The sequence below is a fragment of the Salmo salar genome, chromosome ssa02, assembly GCF_905237065.1.
Source record: "Salmo salar chromosome ssa02, Ssal_v3.1, whole genome shotgun sequence".
In the NCBI taxonomy this organism is placed as follows: domain Eukaryota; kingdom Metazoa; phylum Chordata; class Actinopteri; order Salmoniformes; family Salmonidae; genus Salmo; species Salmo salar.
This window is the reverse complement of record NC_059443.1, coordinates 38,408,910-38,433,293: the sequence shown is the minus strand read 5'-3', so window position 1 is coordinate 38,433,293 and position 24,384 is coordinate 38,408,910. Positions and strand designations below refer to the sequence as shown.

The 24,384-nt window shown below is 42.9% G+C and overlaps 1 protein-coding gene across 1 annotated transcript; it reads left to right on the top strand.

The window, feature by feature from the left end:
- The first annotated feature begins 206 nt into the window (after nt 1-206).
- On the top strand, nt 207-24,142 carry LOC106582635 (DNA repair protein XRCC1). The gene is made up of 17 exons (XM_014165884.2): nt 207-600; nt 979-1,071; nt 3,708-3,815; nt 4,002-4,160; nt 8,076-8,153; nt 8,658-8,781; nt 8,956-9,056; nt 9,792-9,960; nt 10,129-10,384; nt 10,947-11,063; nt 17,931-18,015; nt 18,178-18,286; nt 20,673-20,712; nt 21,450-21,586; nt 21,884-21,974; nt 22,239-22,314; nt 23,077-24,142. Exons 1-17 carry the CDS (start codon nt 550-552, stop codon nt 23,182-23,184), a joined length of 1,902 nt encoding a protein of 633 aa, XP_014021359.2. The 5' UTR covers nt 207-549; the 3' UTR covers nt 23,185-24,142.
- Nucleotides 24,143-24,384: the final 242 nt, after the last annotated feature.

Below are 24,384 nucleotides of genomic sequence, written 5' to 3'. Positions count from 1 at the left end.
GCGCATGTGACAAATACAATTTGATTTGAGATGGTTGTTCAATTTCCTTTTTTCCCTATTTCCCTTTTTTGTGAACAATATGAATATCTATTTTCGAACTGTGAACAGCAGCAACACGCAACAAAGCGTCTAGTCGGCCGGAAAACCACACGAAGAAGAAGAAGTAGACGAAAAGCGTCATCTGATTTGATTGGCAAAAAAAATTATCAACCGGAAGTTACGTTGAGGTTGTGAATTGAGAGGGATTTTGGTGAATTCAGTGGTCACGGTTCAATCTCCAAATACATTTTGGCTGCTTTGGTCCGCCTTCACATGATAATAAAATTCACAGGGAAGTAAAATACAATGTATTAAACACAGAAATGTTAAACAGTGTACTTCTATGGAGCATTAGAGGCGTTTTGCTTGCTATAAACTAGCCATGAACGTGTTCCATTGTTTGCTAACCAGGCAATTGCTAACTAGCTGAAAGCGTAGAGCTTTTCATTAGCTGAAAAAACACAAATAAAGCGGCATTACTTTATTGACAAGTCAAGTGACTAGCGCAAAATGCCGGAGATAAAACTCAAGCACATCGTGTCTTGCAGCACTGAAGACAATGTAAGTTGTCCAACTACTATCTAGAATAATTAGCTAGTACATTATTTGTTAACCCGCTTGCTAGCTTCCTAACGTGGTAGTTAGCTAGGTTTGCTTGCTGTCTGATTGAGGCATAATGTCGCCTGGCTAGCCCTTTATATGTACAGTCTGCACATTGCTTTTTTTCAGCCCACCAGAACATAAATAATCATTGTAACAGTACTGTACAGTATTTGCATGCACCATTCGAAGTAGCTAGCTAGCTACACTTCCCAGTAATTTTTTGTTGTAAAAAAATGTGTCTTGAATTGAAACAGTAACTCCTATTTCCAGTGGTAACAACACCAGATGGCAATTGCAGTTCATGGGGTCCTAGCTATTCTTGTTGTTTCCTTGCAGACTCACAAGGCTGACAACCTGCTGAGCTCGGACACATATAGAAAATGGAAAGCAGCAAAGCCAGGGGAGAAACAAACCTCAGTCATTATACAGGTATAGGCTACTTCTGCACTGTGTTTTTATGGGATTGTCTAACAATTCACTGACTCCAATTCACACAGCAAATTTGAGGGTGTTAAAATGTGTTGTGTGTGTTATATCTTAGTGTTGATTCTAGTGGGGTTAACACCAGTTGGATTTAAATTGTTGCAACCTGCAGTGAATAAAATATGTGTTATTTGAATCACAGTGGAATCAACACCACGTGTCGTTACTCGACTGACTGAGTTAATTTCCATTAATTCTCTCTGTGAAATATACTTGGGAGTGGCCCATCATATTTCTCAGCATGCTTTGTTACATGTTGATTTTTCGAATGGTTTGTTTTAATATATACTGTATGTTTCTGCATGCACATTAATTCATTGATCTAAGACAAATAACATAAATGTTTCTAAATTATTCCAATCTGTAAGTGGTTGGACTTATTACACCCGTACTGAGATGGTTGTTCCAGTTTAGATGTTTTAGGTAGTCGTGTTTGACGAGTTCTTCACCATAGCAGTCGTTCTGAATGCAGATTGTAGATAATCAATTGTTGAATATCTTCCCTATTAGGGGTGTAAAAGTTAATATTTTTAAACTAAATTGGGATCTTCAACCTTAAGAAAAAACTCACTAACTGAGTAATTACCACTAACAGGTCCCGATTGTCATCATCATAAAGGGAAAATAACAGTTTAATAAATACCCAACGCAACAATGCTGTAACGTTAGTAGGGGGGAAAAAAGCAGAGCAGCAGCTCAAATGTGAGTGACAAGGGGAGCAGGGAGGGGAGAGAGATTGCGACCCAAGTCAACGTGCCCTGGTAGACTACTTATTGCTAGTTATTTATCATCTCATCTGATTACATCAGGGCTCTTCAATCCCAGTTGGAGAGCTACCCTCCTGTAGGTTTTTGCTCCAACCCCAGTTTTAACTAACCTGATTCGGCTTATCAACCAGATAATTATTGTAATCAGGTGCTCTAGATTATAGTTGGAGCGAAAGCCTACAGGACAGTAGCTCTCCAGGAACAGGTTTGGAGAGCCCTGGATTACATAGTGCCTGTATTGACTGCATCAAACCAAGAGATGCTAGATAGCCAGATAGCTAGCTAATGTTAGCTAGGCTAATTGAAACTACTTAACCTTAACTATACAGTTTCTCCCCTTCTCAATCTTACAGTAAGAACTCCATTCAGATTATTAAATAGCAGCTTACCTGTTGGCTCTTGGTGTTGTAGCCTGTCCATCTCCTCTAGTTTCTTGTTCTGTCATTTTAATTCCATCTTCCATTGATTAGGCTAGATATCTCCTAATTATAAAAATATAAAAATAATTGAACCTTTATTTAACTAGGCAAGTCAGTTAAGAACAAATTCTTATTTACAATGACTGCCTACACCGGCCAAACCCGGACGACGCTGGTCCAATTGTGCGCCGCCCTATGGGACTCCCAATCACATCCGGTTGTGATACAGCCTGGATTCGAACCAGGGTGTCTGTAGAGACGCCTCAAGCACTGAGATGCAGTGCCTTACACCGCTGCGCCACTCGGGAGCCCAGTGGCTAATAACTTGCCACATGGAGGTTCTAGCTCTGACTTTAGCCTAGTGCCGGTTTGATGACTTGTGATTGGACGACAAAAACAAGCTACACGCGCCACGTGAAAAGGAAGAGCAGCAGCAGCGATACAATTTTCTCTCTCCGCGTGAAGCGCCATGTAGACCATCTGCATTGTGAATTCACGTGGAATTGGATGCAGTTTTCTTATAGTTTTAATAGAAACCGATAGAAAATGTCTGTTAACTGACAAGAAAACATTTCCAGTTGTCACATCCCTACTCCCTAAAGCTTGATGCCAACAGGAATGACACAGTACTTCACACCCCTGCATATACAGCCCATGAGCCATGTTTTTCAGACCACAATGTTGGGGGGGGGGGAAACTAGGCCATAACTAAAGGCCTTATGAAATCTATAATGTATTGTCATAAAGGGTTTATAAGAAAGATACGGATTGGAGCTAAGCACACAAAAAATTTGAGAGGAAAACCTGGTTCATTCTGCTTTCCACCAGACACAGGGAGATGAATTCACTTTTCAGCAGGTTAATAACCTAAAACACAAGGCCAAATCTACACTGGAGTTGCTTACCAAGAAGACGGAGAATGTTCCTGAGTGGCCGAGTTACAAATCTATGGCAAGAAAAATTATCAACAACCAATTTGACAGAGCTTGAAGAAAACATAATTTTTTTGCACAATCCAGGTGTGGAAAGCTCTTAGAGACTTACCCAGAAAGGCTCACAGCTGTAATTGCTGCCAAAGGTGCTTCTACAAATATTGTCTCGGGTGTGAATACTTATGTAAATGAAATATTTCTGTATTTCATTTTCAATACATTTGCAAACATTTCTAAAAACATGTTTTCACTTTGTCATTATGGGGTAATGTGTGTAGATGGATGTGGGGAAAAAAATATGTAATCCATTTTGAATTCAGGCAGTAACACAATAAAATGTGGAGTAAGTCGAGGAGTATGAATACTTTTCTGAAGGCACTGTATGTGTTGTGACACTGCATTGCCCTGTTTGTTTTTTCCTAGTTTGTTCTAAATAACCCATGCTCTTTCTCCAATCGTTTCAGTTTGAGAAAGAAGAGCAGGTGTACAGCATAGACATAGGAAATGAAGGGTCTGCTTTTATCGAGGTGCTGGTGGGACACTCAACCTCTGTCAAAGACCAGGACTATGAGGTATGCCACCCCCTTACTGTATATTGTAGTACCTGTATACCTCGCCGATATCTACCACACTGAATGCACTGAGTGAAGGTACTAGTCTCTGCCTCTTATTATGGACAATGCATAGTTGTGGCTTTACTACCATTAGGTATAGTGTTCTGCTTAATTCCTAAGAGAACCTCTCACTGTGTCTCCCAGGTTCTGCTGGTCACGTCCTCCTTCATGTCCCCCATGGAGAGCCATAACGGCACCAACACCAACCGCGTGCGCTTCTTTGGCCCTAGCCTGCTGGTGAAGGCTCACGCCCAGGAGAAGTGGGACCGCGTGAAGATTGTGTGTAGCCAGCCGTACAACAAGGTGAGCTGCACACCACTAAGAGAGAACTTTAGTGGACAGAGAGCATTGGGTGTGTATGTGATGCCACCTAAATCATTGTAAACCAGGGTCATATTCATTAGGTAGCAAACGGACTGAAACAGGGTGGGACTAACTACACTTGTCCAATAAGAAACATCCATTTTCGTTTTCCATTGCGAAACATTTTGCTACGGTGTGCCCTAATCAATACAACCCTGGCGATGCGTTATTAGTCAAGTTATTTAAAAAATGGCATCTCTTACATTCAGTGTCTCAGCTCGGGTTTTGACGGTCTTGAAATTTGAGGTTACAGTAACTGGCCAGGCCAATGTACATGGTCGATGACATAACGGGGAGGGGGGGTCTGCTTCTTAATAAAACCTATTTCAAACAAGCTGTTAAACTTTGTTATTATCATGGCATATCATTATTAATGGCATATCGTTCATATTAATAGGTTATTACTTATTAGTGGAGTCAAAATAAAGCTGTATGTCTGCCTTGTCCTTTTCTGTTGGTTTTTCCTGCATATAAAAACATTCTATTCAAATCCTATTTCGACACACAAAACCATTGAAACGAAGTCCGATGGGCTTTCTACCACCTTCCCCCGAAATAGTCGCATAACATCACAATCCGTGCTGCTGTCATTCGATGGCATTGGCATATGACCTTCAAAGAGAGGACACTAATGAGGGAAATAATGTAGCCTAAACTACTGAAAATAGGCCTTTTACAAGATTAAATAATGACAGGAGCGTTTGATTTTTATTAAAGAGATGGAGTCCAGACAGGCTACTTTAGGAAACTTTCTGAATGGACATATAGGCCTATAGAGCCCCACAGTGGAGGTGTCCATAATACCCATAAAATCTAGTGGTCAAACAGGGAAACTGTTCCAATTGTTTTTCCACCATTCATTTTTCCCATAGGTTTGTTTAGAAACACTTAAAATAAGGGCTGTGTTTCTTGTATGCTTACCCTGGGGTGACGTTTTGATAACAATGTAAATCTCTCTTGGACAATGTGACTTTTAGAAATATATTCACCTCTATTTACTCTCTAATTTAAAAGTAGACATCATGCAAAACTACAAATCCCTGCAAGCTCCTGTATGTCATCTCTAGATGACACCTTTGCAAACAGTTATTGTGTCGATTTAAAACGTGCACAAGACAGTTCACAGAGTTGACAATTTTTTAAGAAATGTAGCCAATTTATTCATTGCTACATTTAGCTAACATTAGATAGTTAATCCAGAGATTCTTACCTTTGCCTCGATTCGGCAGTCTCGCCCAGGTCATCATGGCATTTGTAGTTCTTTATGATAGCCACATTAGCAGCTAACTAGCATTTCATTTTTGGGGGTAAATACCGGCAAATATATTGATAAAAGTCACCTTGTCCTAGAGAGCTTTACACAGTTATCAAAACATTAAGCCAAGCTAAGTCTACACAAAACACTTATTTGAAGGGTTTCTAAAATTAATGGTGGAAAAACGATAGGTTTTATGGGTATTTTGACTCATTCTGTGGTACTCTATTAAGAGAATCAACTAACTCTCACACACACACACAACCCGCACCCGTCAATCAAAGCCACCAAGCGTATGTCAGACACAAGCAAATATTTTTCCTTTCCTTAAAACGTATAAAAAAAACCTAGGCCTACTTAGGCTTTCTGATAGTAGGCTATAAGATAATGAAGTAAAGTATGAAGGGGACAGCTATGCTATAGTATGAAGATTAAATTGACAATCCTTAAAATAGAAACAAATACACGCAACAGCCTATTTGCGACGCTGATTGTCGAGGGGGATAATGTTAAGATTTTTCAAATATTGCGAGGAACTATTATAATTTGAATGGATGTAAAAAATACAAATAAAAACTGACTTTGTTGACTTCCTACTGTGTGAGGTGAAGGACATTTTTGTTTACTGAGCAGCCCAGCTGGGCACTTTCCTACACAAGAAGCAGGACATGTACACTATATATACAAAAGTATGTGGACACACCTTCAAATTAATGGAATCAGCTATTTCAGCCACACCTGTTGCTGACAGGTATATAACATTTTGCCCACAGCCATGCAATCTCCATAGACAAACATTGACAGAAGGGCCTTACTGAAGAGCTCAGTAACTTTCAATGTGGCACCTTCATAGGATGCCACCTTTCCAACAAGTGTGTTTGCCAAATTTCTGCCCTGCTAGAGCTGCTCTGTAAGTGCTGTAAGTGCTGTTATTGTGAAGTGGAAACGTCTAGGAGCAACAACGACTCGGCTGCAAAGTGGTAGGGCCACAATAGCTCACAGAACGGGACCACCGAGTGCTGAAGCGTGTAGCGTGTCCTCGGTTGCAACACTCACTACCTAGTTCCAAACTGCCTCTGGAAGCAACGTCAGCACAAGAACTGTTAGTCGGGAACTTCATGAACCGCCGTTGGACTCTGGAGCAGTGGAAATGCGTTCTCTGGATTGATGAATCACTCTTCCTCATCTGGCAGTCCGACGGACCAATCTGGATTTGGCGGATGCCAGGAGAACTCTACCTTCCCCAATGCATAGTGCCAACTGTGAAGTTTGGTGGAGGAGGAGTAATGGTCTGGGGCTGTTTTTCTTGGTTCGGGCTAGGCCCCTTAGTTCCAGTGAAGAGAAATCTTAATGCTACAGCATACAATGGCATTTTAGACAATTCTGTGCTTCCAACTTTGTGGCAACATTTTGGGGAAGGCCCTTTCCTGTTTCAGCATGACAATGCCCTCGTGCACAAAGTGAGGTTCATACAGAAATGGTTTATCGAGATCGGTGTGGAAGAACTTGACTGGCCTGCACAGGGCCCTGACCTCAACCCCTTCGAACACCTTTAGGGTGAATTGGAACGCCGACTGCGAGCCAGGCCTAATCGCCCAACATCAGTGCCCGACCTCACTAATGCTCTTGTGGCTGAATGGACGCAAGTCCCTGCAGTAATGTTCCAACATCTAGTCAGTTTAGCAAGTTGTGAACTCTGCAAACAATGTTTCCAGTCCAAGAGTGAGAAAGGTAAATTACTGTAATCAATACATGCATTAACAGAAATTGATTTAACAAAATGACAGGGATTGACAGTAAATTGCTATTGAAAAAAAATTGTAGGCTACCACATGGGCATTCATAAAAGTGCATTGTGGGCGACACTCTGTATGTATAGCCCAGGTTACTATTCTACTTTGCTTTGGTAGGCAATTTTTTTTGGGCATATCAGCCAGGATCGGGCCTGATCAGCGTAGATTAGTCTTTAAATTAAGAAAATATTCCGAATCAAATTATACCATGCCAGGTTGGAGAGGATTGGCGCATTGTCCATTCAACACAACATTAGTGTATTATAGGCCTCAGAGCCAGAACAACCTTGTCGACTCCTGTTGCATAATTAATGAATAGTCAGACACATCCAACCTTTTTTAAAATAACAAATGTATTTATTTACTAGCAAGCAATGAAAACATCCATTTTATAAAAGAAAGTCCACACATCAAAGATTTTTTTTACTCAATTTCCATAGCCTATAGCACTCTCCACCGCCGTGCATCTGGAGATTAGCTGCTCAAACATCAAAAGGACAGTTGGAAAGAGGAGGAGATGGAGAACATTTTGTAGACACTGTTAGCAAAACATTTGCTTATAATCATTAATAAACACTCCCGCTATTAAGTAAAGTTTATCTACATTAAATGAAAAAAATGAATGTAGGCCTATTTTTAAATGGTTTTGACGGTTATTTTAATAACAGTCTTCATCCATAACCGCCAGCTACACGGTTATTCAGTTACTGTCACAGCCCTAGTCTTAGCACAGTTCCTATTGTATACCCTTATGAACATGTTTTGGATTGGAATGGCATGATGACAAATGGCATTTTCCACCCTCAGAGCATAGCATACGGAGTGGCCTTCGTGAAGTTCCATTCACCACCAGACAAAAGTGATCCACCAACCACAACAACACCGGTAAGAGAAGCTCAGCTGTCATCTTTCACCTTCTTCTACACAACCCACTCTCCACTGAGACTGACTCAATAGACTCATTCAGTATATAGCTATGTTCTAAAATCAAAATGCTTGCAGAGTTTAACTCAAGTTGAATGACATGTTTTCTGACCATTATTAAAGTGATCTTACATATAAGTCCATATGCAACCATCTGTTGCACATATCCTGTAATATGCTTCAACCCCAAATGAATGGGCATTGTTTTATTTAGTTGTATTAGTTGGTGCTTGTCTTCCCCATTCATTTGGGATTTAGGCATATAGCTGGATCCACACAACAGATGGGCTACCCTGTGGGCTCATCTAGAGAGTAGACAACTTTTTTGCTAAACTTCCTTTGATTTGAGTGAACTGGAATTCATACCATCAAAAATTACGTTTATGTACAATGTCCTGTGCTTTCCTAACATGACTGACTTGATCAGTCTCTCTCCCAACACTAACGTCTCTTGCCCCCTGACAGAAGATGACCAAGCTTGGCCAGTTTCGGGTGAAGGATGAGTCCCCCTCGGCTTGCCCCAGTCTTCAGCCAGGCAGCCTCTTCTTCAACAGAGAGAGCACCTCCAAAGCCAGCCCAGCGCTCAAGGGTACTACTACTGTACTCCAGCTAAAGGCCTAGTTACAGCTAATTTCACATTGCAGGTTTATTAGTGCGCATTGATGTGGCGTGATTGAGTGCGTGAGCGAAAAGCACCTTGAGAAATGTGAAACAATATTTCCCAACTTCTCTCACAATCTCATCGCCTCTTCTCCCCCCATAGTTTCGCCACAGACTGAGAAGCTCAGCTATGCAGCTGCCGCCCTGCAGTCTGGGTCTGGCCACTCCTCAGCCCCACCGTCCTCCAACTCTCCCCCACCACAGGTAAGGACCAAGGCTTGGTGTGTGTCCCAAATGGCACCGTAATCCCTATATAGTGCACTAGTTTTGATCAGAGCCCATAGTGATGCATCATTGGCTTCTCTAAGACCAGAACTGATGGTGAATCATTCATTAAGTCCTTCCAGGCTAGTGCGAACTGACCTGAATCTCCAGGCTATGATACTAGTTATGTCCCAAATGGCACCTCATTCTATTCCTATATAGTGCACTAGTTTTGACAAGCGCCTTATGGGCCTTGGTCAAAGGTAGTGCACAATATAGGGAATAGGGTGCCATTTGAGAGGCAGACACCATATTGATTTCTTTAAAAAGAGGTACAAGGTGATTGTTCGGTAGACTGCACCCTCATAGCTAATGTAGTATAGATTTAATGTAAACATTGTAAATCATCGGTAATGAAAAGAGATGGCACGATATGGAGGTATATGTTTTGCTTGTGGTACATTTTTTCCAGAGGCTCAGAGATGGATCATTCTTTCAAGCAAGAGGCGACGTTACTCACTTATAAATGCATTTACATAAGTGTAAACATAATTAGGACCTGAATTTGTTTGCTTGTTTTGTTTTCTCTGCTCATTTTTGTTGGTTATTCCACTTCTAGAAATGATAAGCAGTTTCAGCAGTTTTTGATAAGCAGCTTTGCTCTTTGAGTACATATTTCTGTCATGGTTTTACCATAAGGACAAATTGCTTTATCCATCCTGTCCTATTTCCTAGGCACCAGTGAAGAGGAAGTTTGAGTTCAGTAAAGAGCGCCGGTCTGCCCTCGCTCCGCCCCCCACAAAGAAACCCAGCCCTATGGGCTCCCCTGAACAGGGCACTACCACCCCGAAACCCAAGGCCAAACCCAGCACAGCCAGTACTCCCAGCCCCAGCACTGCCAAAGGTAAAGACACCCTGCAAGCCAGCCAGCCAGCCACTCACTTACTCACTCTACACCTTTTTCACCTATGCTTGTGTGAATAAAGTAAGTTTAATAAATCAATGCAAATACCCTGATAGTTATATATTCTATTTTCCACTCTCCTCACCTCTGTCATTCTTTTCACCCCAGCCTCCCCTGCCCAGAAAACCCCAGACACCAAGAAGAAGGAGAGCCTGCCCAAACCAGAAGCCAAGCCCAGACAAAAACCCTCCAAAGCCCAGTCCAGCTCCTCCGAGGCCCCCGTTCCCCTCAACAAGATCATGGAGGGGGTGGTGTTTGTGCTGAGTGGCTTCCAGAACCCCTTCCGGGGGGACCTGAGGGACAAGGCACTGGCCATGGGGGCCAAGTACCACTCTGACTGGACCCCTGGCGCCACACACCTCATGTGAGTGAAGGAGATGGAGGGTGCTGGAACTGGGAGGTAGTAGTTTGGGAAGTACTCCTTAGTTGGGTTCTCATTGTAATCTGAATTCATATTGGTAAATTAAAGATGCATGAAAATGGTAATAGAGTGAGGTAAGAACATATTGGAAACAGGTCAACAAGAATTTTGTGGAATACAACCAACAATGGGGCTAGTATTATAGTGGTAGTAATATTTTTAGGAGTAATATTATCAAGAATATTCTCCATATCATATACATCCAAGACTAGTCTAACTACAGGAGTATCACAATAACAGCATGGAAAGCAAAGCAGACCATGTGACCCACATTGCCCTAACCACGCTCTCCCATAGTAGCAGTGGGCTGTCCCTGGCTTCCCTCCAGTGCCTGCATCCCATAGGGCACCCTATTTATTGCACTATACGGGGACTAGGGTGCCATATTTGGATGTAGTCACGGTCCCTTTGGACCCTGGTTTGAAAGTAGTGCACGATATTGGGAATAGAGTGCCATCTGGGACGCTGCCGTGCTAACCAAGGGTTTATCATCTGCTTCATCCAGCTGTGCCTTCTCCAACACCCCCAAGTACAGCCAGGTGAAGTCAGCAGGGGGCATCATCGTCCGGAAGGAGTGGGTGCTGGACTGCCACAAGAGGAAGCAGAAGATCTCCTTCAAACGGTAAGGGGAGGGAGGGGGAGACTGAGGGAGGCAGAACGAGGGGGAGGGAGGCAGAGAGAGAGAGGGGAGGATGGTAAACTCAGCAAAAAAAGAAACGTCCTCTCCCTGTCAACTGGGTTTATTTTCAGCAAACTTAACATGTGTAAATATTTGTATGAACATAAGATTCAACAACTGAGACATAAACTGAACAAGTTCCACAGACATGTGACTAACAGAAATTGAATAATGTGTCCCTGAACAAAGTGGGGGTCAAAATCAAAAGTAACAGTCAGTATCTGGTGTGGCCACCTGCTGCATTAAGTACTGCAGTGCATCTCATTTACATTTTACATTTAAGTCATTTAGCACATGCTCTTATCCAGAGCGACTTACAAATTGGTGCATTCACCTTATGATATCCAGTGGAACAACCACTTTACAATAGTACATCTATATCTTTTTTGGGGGGGGGGTTAGAAGGATTACTTAATCCTATCCCAGGTATTCCTTAAAGAGGTGGGGTTTCAGGTGTCTCCGGAAGGTGGTGATTGACTCCGCTGTCCTGGCGTCGTGAGGGAGCTTGTTCCACCATAGGGGTGCCAGAGCAGCGAACAGTTTTGACTGGGCTGAGCGGGAACTGTGCTTCCTCAGAGGTAGTGGGGCCAGCAGGCCAGAGGTGGATGAACGCAGTGCCCTTGTTTGGGTGTAGGGCCTGATCAGAGCCTGAAGGTACGGAGGTGCCGTTCCCCTCACAGCTCCGTAGGCAAGCACCATGGTCTTGTAGCGGATGCGAGCTTCAACTGGAAGCCAGTGGAGAGAGCGGAGGAGCGGGGTGACGTGAGAGAACTTGGGAAGGTTGAACACCAGACGGGCTGCGGCGTTCTGGATGAGTTGTAGGGGTTTAATGGCACAGGCAGGGAGCCCATCTCCTCATGGACTGCACCCGATTATGCCAGATCTTGCTGTGAGATGTTACCCCACTCTTCCACCAAGGCACCTGCAAGTTCCCGGACATTTCTGGGGGGAATGGCCCTAGCCCTCACCCTCTGATCCAACAGGTCCCAGACGTGCTCAATGGGATTGAGATCCGGGCTCTTCGCTGGCCATTGCTGACATTCCTGTCTTGCAGGAAATCACGCACAGAACGAGCAGTATGGCTCGTGGCATTGTCATGCTGGAGGGTCATGTCAGGATGAGCCTGCAGGAAGGGTACCACATGAGGGAGGAGGATGTCTTCCCTGTAACACACAGTGTTAAGATTGTCTGCAATGACAACAAGCTCAGTCCAATGATGCTGTGACCCACCGCCCCAGACCATGACGGACCCTCCACCTCCAAATCGATCCCGCTCCAGAGTACAGGCCTCGGTGTAACGCCTCATTCCTTCGTCGATAAATGCGAAATCCGACCATCATCCCTGGTGATACCAAACCGCGACTCGTCATTGACGAGCACTTGCCAGTTCTGTCTGGTCCAGCGACGGTGGGTTTGTGCCCATAGGTGACGTTGTTGCCGGTGATGTCTGTTGAGGACCTGCCTTACAACAGGCCTACAAGCCCTCAGTCCAGCCTCTCTCAGCCTATTGAGACAGTCTGAGCACTGATGGAGGGATTGTGCGTTCCTGGTGTAACTCGGGTAGTTGTTGTTGCCATCCTGTACCTATCCCGCAGGTGTGATGTTCGGATGTACCGATCCTGTGCAGGTGTTGTTACAATTGGTCTGCCACTGTGAGGACGATCAGCTGTCTGTCCTGTCTCCCTGAAGTGCTGTCTTAGGCGTCTCACAGTACGGACATTGCAATTTATTGCCTGGCATTTCTGGAGTCCTCATGCCTCCTTGCAGCATGCCTAAGGCACGTTCATGCAGATGAGCAGGGACCCTGGGCATCTTTCTTTTGGTGTTTTTCAGAGTCAGTAGAAAGGCCTCTTTAGTGTCCTAATTTTTCAACTGTGACCTTAATTGCCTACTGTCTGTAAGCTGTTAGTGTCTTAATGACCGTTCCACAGGTGCACGTTCATTAATTGTTTATGGTTCATTGAACGAGCATGGGAAACAGTGTTTAAACCCTTTACAGTGAAGATCTGGGAAGTTATTTGGATTTTTACGAACTATCTTTGATAGACAGGGTCCTGAAAAAGGGACGTTTTCTTTTTTTGCTGAGTTTATAAAAATTGAAAGAGAAGATAGACTGTGGTGTTGAAAAGTCTGCTTCAAATAAATGGGGTCTTTGACTCTGTGCCACCTATTCTCTATCAGAAAGCAGCCATTATAACCGTCTTTGAATTCAGCAAATTAAGTGAAGTTGGCAGTTAATGGTGTTTATAAAAGCACCTATTGCCAAGGCTTTACCTGTACCTATGCAGCTCACTGAATAGTGTTACTTTGAAGAGTTGAAACATGCTGTGATGGAATCAGTCTAACTTCTACTAATGATTCTTGTCACTACAAGCAGGCTTAATGAAGTTCTCTCTTCAGTCAAAACTATGTGTATTGATTCTCGAGTTAGTCAAAGCAAGGCCTCAGATAATATGAAAAGGGTATTTAAAGGCTTCTTACCGCACCTCTCTTCAAAGTGAAAATGCCTTTCACATAAGGTCTTCACTTCTTGTCTGTCGCCTGAGGTGAAATCACTGCTTCCACGGACCTGGTTTCAGATACTATTTGTATTTCAGTAAGACCTCATTTCAAAAACATTTCGAACAAAGTATTTAGACATTTTTTTTTTTAAATACAAGTTGAATTTTGGAATGTATTGGAAATACATTTGGAAAGTATTGACATGCATTTATAACTACTTATATTTAAAGTAGTTGTTTTGGGCTGTGTATTTAAAATTACTCAAATACACAGAAAAGTGTATTTTCAAATAATTACACTGAACAAAAATATAAGCGCAACTGCAATCATTTCTAAGATTTTACTGAGTTACAGTTCATATAAGGAAATCAGTCAATTTAAATAAATAAATTAGGCCCTAATCTATGGATTTCACCACTGGACAGGGGTGCAGCCATGGGTGTGCCTGGGAGGTCAAAGGCCCAGCCAATCAGAATGAGTTTTCCCCAAAAAAGGGCTTCATTACAGACATAAATACTCCTCAGCACACCCCTCAGACGATCTCGCAGGTGAAGAAGCCAGATGTGGACGTCCTGCGCTTGCTTGGTTGTGTGACAACTGCACATTTTAGTGGCCTTTTATTGTCCCCAGCACAAGGTGCACCTGTGTAATGATCATGCTGTTTAATCAGCTTCCTAATATACCACACCTGCCAGGTGAATGGATTACCTTGGCAACGAAGAAATGCTCACTAACAGGGATGTAAACAAATTTGTGCACAACATTTGAGGGAGATAAGCTTATTGTGGGTCTGAACATTTTGGGGGATCTTTTATTTCAGCTCATGAAACATGGGACCAACACTTCACATGTTGCGTTTTATATTTTTGTTCAGTGTAAATATGCATGTATTTGAACCCAGGTCTGGTACTTTCTAGGCTAGGTCAGGTCCCAGTGAATGCTACTGCATCAGTCACCTCCACCATGTTTTTCTACACTGTTCCCTATTCCTGTACAATGCGCTCATTTTCTTTAGTCTGACAGTATTGACATCATGTCGCTGTAATTGGCCCTCATAAACAAATAAATATCCGCTCATCTAATTCGAAAGAGGTGTGTCAAAATGATCAAGTACTGTTGTAAGAGGGTGTTGCGGAAATAAGTCCTATTTTCTCTGCGTTAGCATCAGAATTCTACATTGGGACGCACACACACACACTACCACCATTATTTGGCTGTGTTTTCTGACCTCCTCTGCTGTAGACTGCTCTCCATCTCCCTCAACCACTATCCTTTTTGTATAGAGAATCCCTCTCGCCTTCCACTCGTCTATCCTCGTTCCTCATCCATCCATCCAAGCCATCTCGTCTCCATTATGCAGCTCTTGTTTGGAGTGCGGAGCTCTAATGATTTATTTCTTATTTAAAAGCTGCATTTGCTATGGGTAATTGAAGGGTCCACTTCCTTTGAAGAAGACTAGTGCTCATACACACAGAGACGTAGACATGCATACTCAAACACAGAGAGACAGTCGTCACACGCTCGTACACAAACACACAGCCCAACTCAAACCAGAAAAACACTGCTATGCATCTAAATGTTTTGGGCCTTTTGTCCTTACGAGAACACGTCAAAATGAAAGGAGGGGACAGAGGAGAGGAGAGGAGGGGCACACGCTAGCACACTTCCCTCAAGTGGCATCAAGATATATCGGCAACAAAATGGAATGAATGGGGAATAAATAAGTAAACTTTGCGTTAGTGCAGATTATTGAAGGGTCTGTCCGTCGGTAACATCTGAAGTGCCTCGGAAACCTTTTTAGATTCCCTTTTAGCAATCACAGACCTAGGCTACGTCCCAAATTTCACTCTATTCCCTAAATAGTTTTTTTTCCTTTACCATTATTACCTTAGATAACAAATTGTGATGAAGAACTAATGTTGTGCAAATAACCATTTTCCTCCGGTAAAGCCCTTGACCTTTTCATAATTGGAATTTTCGTATGAAAGGACAAATTTAACTGATAAAATACAACTTTATTCCTCCCCTCAGATTGTGCATAATTCCCCGCAGGAGGCCTTTTTGCCTTTTGGTAGGCCATCATTTTAAATGAGAAGTTAAATAAAGTTTAAATAAAAAAAAGATTACAAAAAAATGATTGGAGCAAATATGATCGTATTGACCATGAATGGATCACAGTGCTGTCGTCATGGTTACGTCACCAATAGAGGTGAATTTGAATACAATAGCCGAGTGAATACAGTGGCTAGCTATTCAACATCACAATGTTAGTCCACTATATTTTTGCTACTTTTATTATTTGATATGTAGTCTGCCCTTGGCTCGTCATTTATCTGAATCAACAATCAAACATATTGATCAATCTGATTTATTGTAGAAGTAGTTCATCAAAAAGGCACATTTACATATTAAATGTGCTCATGGTCATACAGTAAATGTTTTGATCTGCTTTGATTCTTTTTTTGGTCCTGAAATCGAGACTAATATTCTTTTCCCACACAATTCATATGAAATACTTAGCCTTCCGGGACCTCTGAGTGCAAGAGGTAAACAAATCACTCTTGCGCACTGCTCTCTTCATAGAGGGAGGATACGTTTTCCTTTAGGACCTACCCTCTGGTAAAGCTTTGAGAATTCTATTCCTTAACTCAATTCAATACATTTCTTTAGGTAATTCGCCACACTGCATATGAAGTGAAGTGTCCTAAGAGGATTGAGAAGCTCAGAGAGTCTCAGACCCCGTCTCTGAAAGCTAAGCATGTAGCCAGTCGTGTGTGTGTGTGTGTGTGTGTGTGTGTGTGTGTGTGTGTGTGTGTGTGTGTGTGTGTGTGTGTGTGTGTGTGTGTGTGTGTGCGCGCACCCGCTACACAACATTAGGAAACCCTCTACTTTTTCATTTTCCAATCTAAACAGTGCTGTAGGATATGAGGAATCAAAGCACAGAATAGAGCGGTAACAGTGTGAGTAGTGATGACCCTTGATAGCCGTATTTCATCTTAGCGGTCGTCTTGGTGACTTGAGGGGTTGGAGAGTGTGTGTTTGTGGAAAAGGTAACGCATCTTTGATTGAGAATGACGTGTGGGTGAGAGGGTTAGCAACACCGCTGTCGAGGCTGAGGCTCCATTTCATCTGGGTGCCACAGCCACACGCTGTTCCCGCCGCCCCTCTCTCTCCTCATCCAGACTTATTGTTTTGTTCCGTAATGTATTCGCTTCAAGGACGGCCTAATCTAATGCGATTTAAGCCACTTACATTTTTCATAGAACACATTAGCGGTTTAGTCGTGCCTGAGCGGACCAGGTTAAGGACTTTCCCTTAAGGGCACTGCCACGCTTGCTCGTCACAGGACCCTCTCAGTCTCTTTCTGTGGAGTGGCTCGGAGGGGACTGACACACTGGCACCCCTTGATCGGTGTCGTAAAACCTATTTACTGGTGTGAATGGCCTGGTTCCACTTCAAATAGGGCGTTTGTCTTGTCAGCACATGACTTTGATGCTCCAGTAGACAGTATGTCATGTTCCGTTGGTGGTACGGAGGTAGAGGTTGAGAATAGATATAGGCCCAGTAAATAACGTAACGTCAAATCCATATACTTTCTTAGTTTGACCGCCTTTTGAATTCCTCACGGAACTTAGCTCCTCAGATTCCAGGTAGTGCATAAATGTTTGTTTCTCCACCCTGTTTGTCTAGTAGCACTTTAACATTTGCAAAACAACATGTACAATTCCATTTACAGTAGTGTATAAAATATATATTTACTTAAGAGCTGGAAAGATAAACCGACCATAGCGATCACTTATCGCAGGCATTTTCTGGATATCGTTCATTACGGTAAGTAGCCTATGCTAAGGAAATGTGAAGTTTGAAATTAAATACATTTTGTTAATATGGGTGATTGTTAATGGGACACGTGATGCACATTAATGTTAAACTTATCAATTTATCAGTATTGCATCAGGGGGAAGTATGTGGGGAAGTATGTGGAGTCATTGACTGTGCTGTCCATGGTGCTGATTTCTGGTACTGTGTGTGTGTGTGTGTGTGTGTGTGTGTGTGTGACCTGTGTCTGGCTAACCTTTGTGTCTGTCTGGAACATGAAGTACTTTTTTGCACCCTTCAGATGTTGTTCTTCCAACATTTGAACCTTTGTGTAGAATTCCAGCAAGTATGATCATCCCTTTGCTGCCCATCTAATGGGAATCTTCTTGTTTACCTAATCAGATGTTTTCACCACTTATTGTTTTGCTTCTTTTCCCTTCACCCCTTTTTTGTATTTCTCTATTTTAAACTATCCTCTCTTTCTGCCAGATACCTGATGGATGGAGCGGAGTCCAGCTCGGAGGGGAGCGACGTAGAGGAGGATGAGGAGAGTGAGGAGGAAAAAGAGAGGAGGGTATGGGATTCTTAAACCATTCCATGACCTAGCAGTATGCCATGACATGATTGCCTAAGAAAAAAAAACACAATTCTGCTTCAAATAATTGTAATTGTTCTGATTTACATGATTGTATTTGTCCTATTCCCACCCCCATACTGCCCTCTCCCTCGTTGGCAGACTCCACAAAAGAGGAGAGAAGAAGAACGGCAACCCACTCCCAGAAAGACCCCCATCAAGAAAGAGGAGGAGGATCTGTATGGTGGCTCCACAGACGCAGATGAACCAGGTTTCCATTATACACACCTCCATTAGAGCTGGGACGATAAACCTAAAATGACCGTGATTTTGCTACACAACGTTCCTGTAGATTGTTCTAGAACCATTTGGTCAACAGTAATAGCCTATGCATTATCTTGATTCCTGTTATAAAACTATCTGCCTGTCCCTGTTTGGCTGTTGGCTGCTGACTCTCACTCCCTCTCCCCACTGCGCGTGGTGGAGGGAGAGATACATTCTGAGAAGCACAAGCATATGACCGTTGCTCAAAACGCTAATGCGGGAAAAATACAATTCAAAGGAGCTACTGTTCTATACTGAACAAAAATATAAACACAACATGCAACAATTTCATTGATTTTTACTGAGTTCCAGTTCATATGAGGAAATCAGTCAATTTAAATAAATTCATTAGGCCCTAGTCTATGGATTTCACCATGCCTTAAAAAAAAATGGGCCTCCAGGATCTCGTCACGGTATTTTGGAGCATTCACACTGCCATCGATAAAATGCAATTGTGCTCGTTGTCCATAGCTTATTCCTGCCCATACCATAACTCCACTGTCACCATGGGGCACTCTGTTCACAACTTTGACATCAGCAAACCACTCGCCCACACAATGCCATACATGTGGTCTGTGGTTGTGATGCCGGTTGGACTTACTGCCAAATTCTCTAAAACGACATTGGAGATGGCTTATATTAAAGAAATGAACATACAATTCTCTGGCAACAGCTCTGGTGGACATTCCTGCAGTCAGCATGCCAATAGCAAACTCCCTTATCGCAATGTAATTTTTTGTCAATATAGCCCAGCCTTAACACCACCCCAAATGTTTTTACTGTCATTTATCACTGATTTATCATTATAGCAAAAATAAGTCCATTTTGTCCATATGGCCCAGCTCTAACATACACACTGCCTAGGTTCAGACAGACAGAATCACTGATCAAAATGCATCTCAACGCATCACCCCCAACCAATGTACCTTGGTTTTTCCTGGGGTTGAATGTATGAATTAATAAAAAAATGCACGAATGAATGAATACTTTAATGTCCCATAGGGAAATCTGCTTGGCAACATATGGGATATTAAAATATGAGTTCATTCATTTGTTCTTTCATTCAAACGTTGTTGACAACTTTTTCATTGGATTTCACTCCCTACGACTTCCCTGTTGAAATAAAGGTAAATCGACACTACCACAGGAGATAAGCCTAGTGTTGAGGATCAACTGCTAGCTGGGGCAATATGTCTGTAGTACAGTTAAGCGCTAGCAGGGTAGTCTCAAGATGTCTTACTTAAGAGAGAGTCCTGCTACACCAGCGACATAGAGGTGAGAGGAGAGATGAACGGATTGGGAAGGAGGGGAAGTAGGAAAATGTATGAACTCAAGCTCTGGATAAGAGCGTCTGCTAAATGACTCAAATGTAAATGTAAGTGGACAGCCAGCCTCCAAGAAGGGGATAGAGGAAATGGAGAGATGAGCTAAGAGAGTGTTCTTTTGACTGATGGGAGGATAGAGGAAATGGAGAGGTGAGCTAAGAGAGTGTTCTTTTGACTGATGGGAGGATAGAGGAAATGGAGAGGTGAGCTAAGAGAGTGTTCTTTTGACTGATGGGAGGATAGAGGAAATGGAGAGGTGAGCTAAGAGAGTGTTCTTTTGACTGATGGGAGGATAGAGGAAATGGAGAGGTGAGCTAAGAGAGTGTTCTTTTGACTGATGGGAGGATAGAGGAAATGGAGAGGTGAGCTAAGAGAGTGTTCTTTTGACTGGAAGAAAGAAGAAAGAAAAACTAACACCACTAAGACTGAAGAGGAGGGGAATGAAAGACGGTGAAATGGACAGAGGAAGACAAGTTGGGAACAAACTGCTTTAATGAATTGCGTGGAGGGACGGACGGATTGACAACACCGCCGTAAAAAGGACATGAAGAGAGGGATGCGTGTGGAGAGGACAAGGGGAGCGAAAGAACGGAAAGAAGCACTTGCGTAGAGCAATCGCTGCCGAGAGACTTGTGATTCTAATTGCTATGGTAATGCGAGGCCACGCATCACGTACCTCAAAACATGAGAGGGAAGAAGAATGAATCGCGACTGGGTGCATCTCAATAGTCTAGAAGTAGCTTATTTTCCTTGTCTCCTTCATCTGCACTGATTAGAAAATACATATTAAAAATATTAAGGAAACCTAGCCTTTAACTAGGGCCTAAGTACAAGGCCTTTTTATTTTGAAAGAGCAAAGCTTAGAGGTATGGGTGAAGCACTTACAAACGTTTCTACAGCATAGTATAGACTAAGTTATGACCCGATGTAGGTTAGTAAGATGGTATGCTTCTGATGTAGGTTATGTTCTTCTGATGTAATAATATGTTATTCTCCTGTCTCCCACAGAAGACGAGTCTGGCATGGACACGGAGGACGAGCTGAAGAGGTAACTAACACCATCAAATGAACATGAGTGGGATATTATTCATATTTGACTGTAGCGGGTGTCGAAGCGATTCCTACTGCGGGTCCTCTGGGTTGATAATGCCTCTGCCCTAGCCTGGTCACAGATCTCTGTGCTATCAGAGTGGCCCAGTGACCGTAGGAGTTGCCCAGTGACCGTAGTCGTTGCCCAGTGACCGTAGGAGTTGCCCAGTGACCGTAGGAGTTGCCCAGTGACCGTAGGAGTTGGCAAGACAGCACAAAGTTCTGGGACCATGATAACTTGATCCTCATGTTGCTCATCATGGTTATAATTACACATATTTGTTATTTTACTGGGGTTGCCAACTTGCCATATATCATTTCTCCCTCTAAGGCGGGTGTAGGTAGGTTGGAGAGAGATCGACGGAGAGAGATTGTTCTCATTTTGATTCATTAGTTGTCAGATGGCGCTGTCTCTATTTTTGGTGTAGAGCATCAATAGAAGTCTAGAACTCTGCCATACTGAAATGGTCTTGCATCAAACATTCCCCTCGAGCTCTTTCAGTAATCTGAAGAGAGCCTGTGTGTTTGTTTTGTATGTGGGCAGAAATGTCTGGTTCTGTCTGTTGTATTTGTTGTGCGGCATCACAACATAATGAACAGGTGTGGTGTTTCTTCATTCAAGGACACCAGCAGAGCATCAGTCAGAAGTTTCATACCCCCCCTTTCATAAACAGCTTTTCTCTCTCTCGTCTGAAGGGTGGAGAGCGAGAGTCGGCAGAAGAAAGGAGAGAAGGAGAGAAAAGGAGTGGAGGAGGAGGACCCTTTTGGGGGGTCGACTGACGAGAACACTGACGCTGAGGCCGAGGCGGACGAGCCCATCCCTGAGCTACCAGGTCTGTCTCTGTTCGTCTGTCCTTGTCTGACCTTGTCTGCCTCTCTCTGTACAGTCTGTGCTGGCTGGCTGTGTGTGTCAGTTTGTTCTTGCCCATTGTTCATGTTATTCTAAATCAATAAAGTACTTTTCTGTCAGCCACACTGGTTTTTCACGACGCTCACAAACATCAAGTTGTCAAATTGCAGACAATTTCTTCTCTTTTTCCCATCAGTGATGAACAATGATGATTACTGTAATGCTATGCAGGGAGTCTTGCTCTCATGCTGATCTTTCATTTTCTTAATACCCTTTTTAGATTTCCTAACTGGAAAGCGATTCTTCCTCTACGGCAAGTTCCCCAACAATGACAGACGCCTACTCCTGCGGTACATCATCGCCTTCAACGGGTAGGGAGAAGAAAGAGAGACTCAATCCAGAATGAGAGTAGGGCAGATTTTCCTGTAACAGTAGTACTTTACTAGTACTTTTAGAAGTAATACAAGTGTTCAGAGGATGAGGGCTTGTGTGTCATTGTACCTTTTCTAAAATAGTGTTTGGATCTCAGACGAGACAGGTAGCTTTTGCACTCTCTTCAACCTCTTCCCCTCCCCGTATCTCTCTCTCTCTCTCTCATTCTTTGTTCCTCTCCCCCTCTCTCTCCCTCTCTTCAGGGAGGTGGAGGACTACATGAGTGAGAAGGTCCAGTTTGTTGTCACCAGCGAGGGATGGCACGACTCCTTTGAAGACGTGAGTGTGACCTCCCTTTTGTTTCCTCGAAAGACCTCTTGATGTTACGCACACACACACAGACACACACACAAATATGAGAGTGTGATACACGAGCAGGCAAGCGCACACTCACACACCACAAACATGATTGTGTAACACACACACGCACTTATAAAGGTGTCTTTGTTGAAAAAAGGTCATGACTCCAGGGAGTTAGAATGCTAGTCATCTATGTAAAGTGATCAATTCATAGTCTGCTCCCAAAAAGAGACCTGAGAAATGCATTGTGATATTTTCCCCATTTGAAATAACATTGACTAGCTACCACATGATCATCTTAAGTGAAATAATTAGTACATTTTTCCTGGATAAGGTTTATTTATATTTTTAAAAAGATCCCAAAAAGAACGGGCTCTAGGACATGGGAAATCTTTTGATGTGATGTTTACCTACCCCGGGGCCTTTTTTGTACATCACTGACGTTTGATCTGATATTGGACGTGCGTGGTTAGTTGCCTTTTGATGTAGGTCTGTTACACGGACATCTGTATTCCACGCCAGCTCATTTGCAATGGAAAGTGCCTCTGCCAAGTCACTAGCTATTGAAATATATATGTTGTTGACTTATTTGCTGTACCATTTTAAATATTGGCTGGCGAACCCTCATGCCCTCAAAGGGTTCAGTCTCTACCCCTTTATAATTAAACAGATTCCCACCTCCTGATATATTTTCCCCTCTCTCTGTCCCACTCTCGCTTTCTCTCTCCCTCTCTGCCACAGGCACTGATGGAGAATGGTAATTTAAGCTTTGTCAAACCCACATGGATTTTTGCCATCAACGATCGACAGAAGACGCTGCCATATCAGCCCTACACTGTTGTCCCTTGAGACTTGCATTTGCAAACGTGCTCACACACACAAACACACACAACAGTATTGTACCTGTCCAAAGGGTAGGAGAGGTGTACATTGAAGCCATAGACACTAGCTCTTCTCAGATCCCTAAGTAAATGAAACCAAGCAACGTGCCATTTTGGTACAAATGCCTTAACTTTAGCTGAGGCCATCCAGAGAGATGGATGAAATGGTTTCCCTACCGGAGATGGCATATCTTCATAGACTTATCAGTACCGGTGTACAAAAATAACTCCCCTATCTATCACTCTTTCAGGGCTTTTTAAAACAACATTTCTCTGGCTCACCTCCACTACCTCAGGGCCTATGTCAAAACTCCAGTTATCATGTCCTGAAAAGCCACTGTCTTTGATAGAGGGGAGTATATTAGTGTTAGGAGCAACATAAAGAGACCTAGGTGTAGCCGGAATGGCACCCTATTCTCTATAAAGAGCCCTATGGGCCCTGGTCAAAAGTAGTGCACTGCATAGGGAATAGGGTGCCGTTTACAGGCGTAAAGGTGTTTGTTAGTTAAGGTCACTGACACTCGAGACCAACGACCGCGAAATATGAATAGAAAATAAGGCCTTTGTCTTTGTTGCTATGTAGGAATATGAAATAGGCTTCAAGGATTGGTTGGTATTCCTCTCATCTTACTATTTTATTTTTCAGCAAGTCCACTTTGGGCAAATGCATGGGATTGTAATGTCATTTGTAGCATGTAGTGCTGTAGAATTACGTGTACTTTTGTTTTATTCATGTTGTATGCTGTTTGAATTGTAAACAAACTATTGTGTGAGGATCCAGTAAGTCCTGTTTTTTGCTTTGTTATTTTTCTAAGTATGTGTTCATCATCCTTATTTTTCCCGTCTGGATTCGACTTGTTTATTACAGCATCTTAGCTTTGCTTTCAGATTCTTCCCCCAAAAAATAAATATTTGATTAATTAAAATAATGGATTTTTTAATGAATTGTACACCCTCTAATTTGAATGGACCCCATCCTTCTTTCCTCTATTCATACTCTGTTTCCATCCCTCCATTCTCTATCATCTCGCCCCCCTCTAATTCACTTCTACCCATGTTTCCCTCCCCTGAGCGTCTGGGTCCTCTGCTCTCCAGTCAAGGGGATTAGGGTAACGGAAGAAGAGCAAGAGAGGGAGGAGAAGAGAGAAATGAAGATAAAATGTTTGAA

Coding starts and splice junctions, on each gene's coding strand:
- LOC106582635 (XM_014165884.2), top strand. CDS start 550: ATGCCGGAGATAAAACTCAAGCACATCGTGTCTTGCAGCACTGAAGAC. Junction 10,385..10,946: donor CCTGGCGCCACACACCTCAT/GTGAGTGAAGGA, acceptor TGCTTCATCCAG/CTGTGCCTTCTCCAACACCC. Junction 11,064..17,930: donor CAGAAGATCTCCTTCAAACG/GTAAGGGGAGGG, acceptor TCTTTCTGCCAG/ATACCTGATGGATGGAGCGG.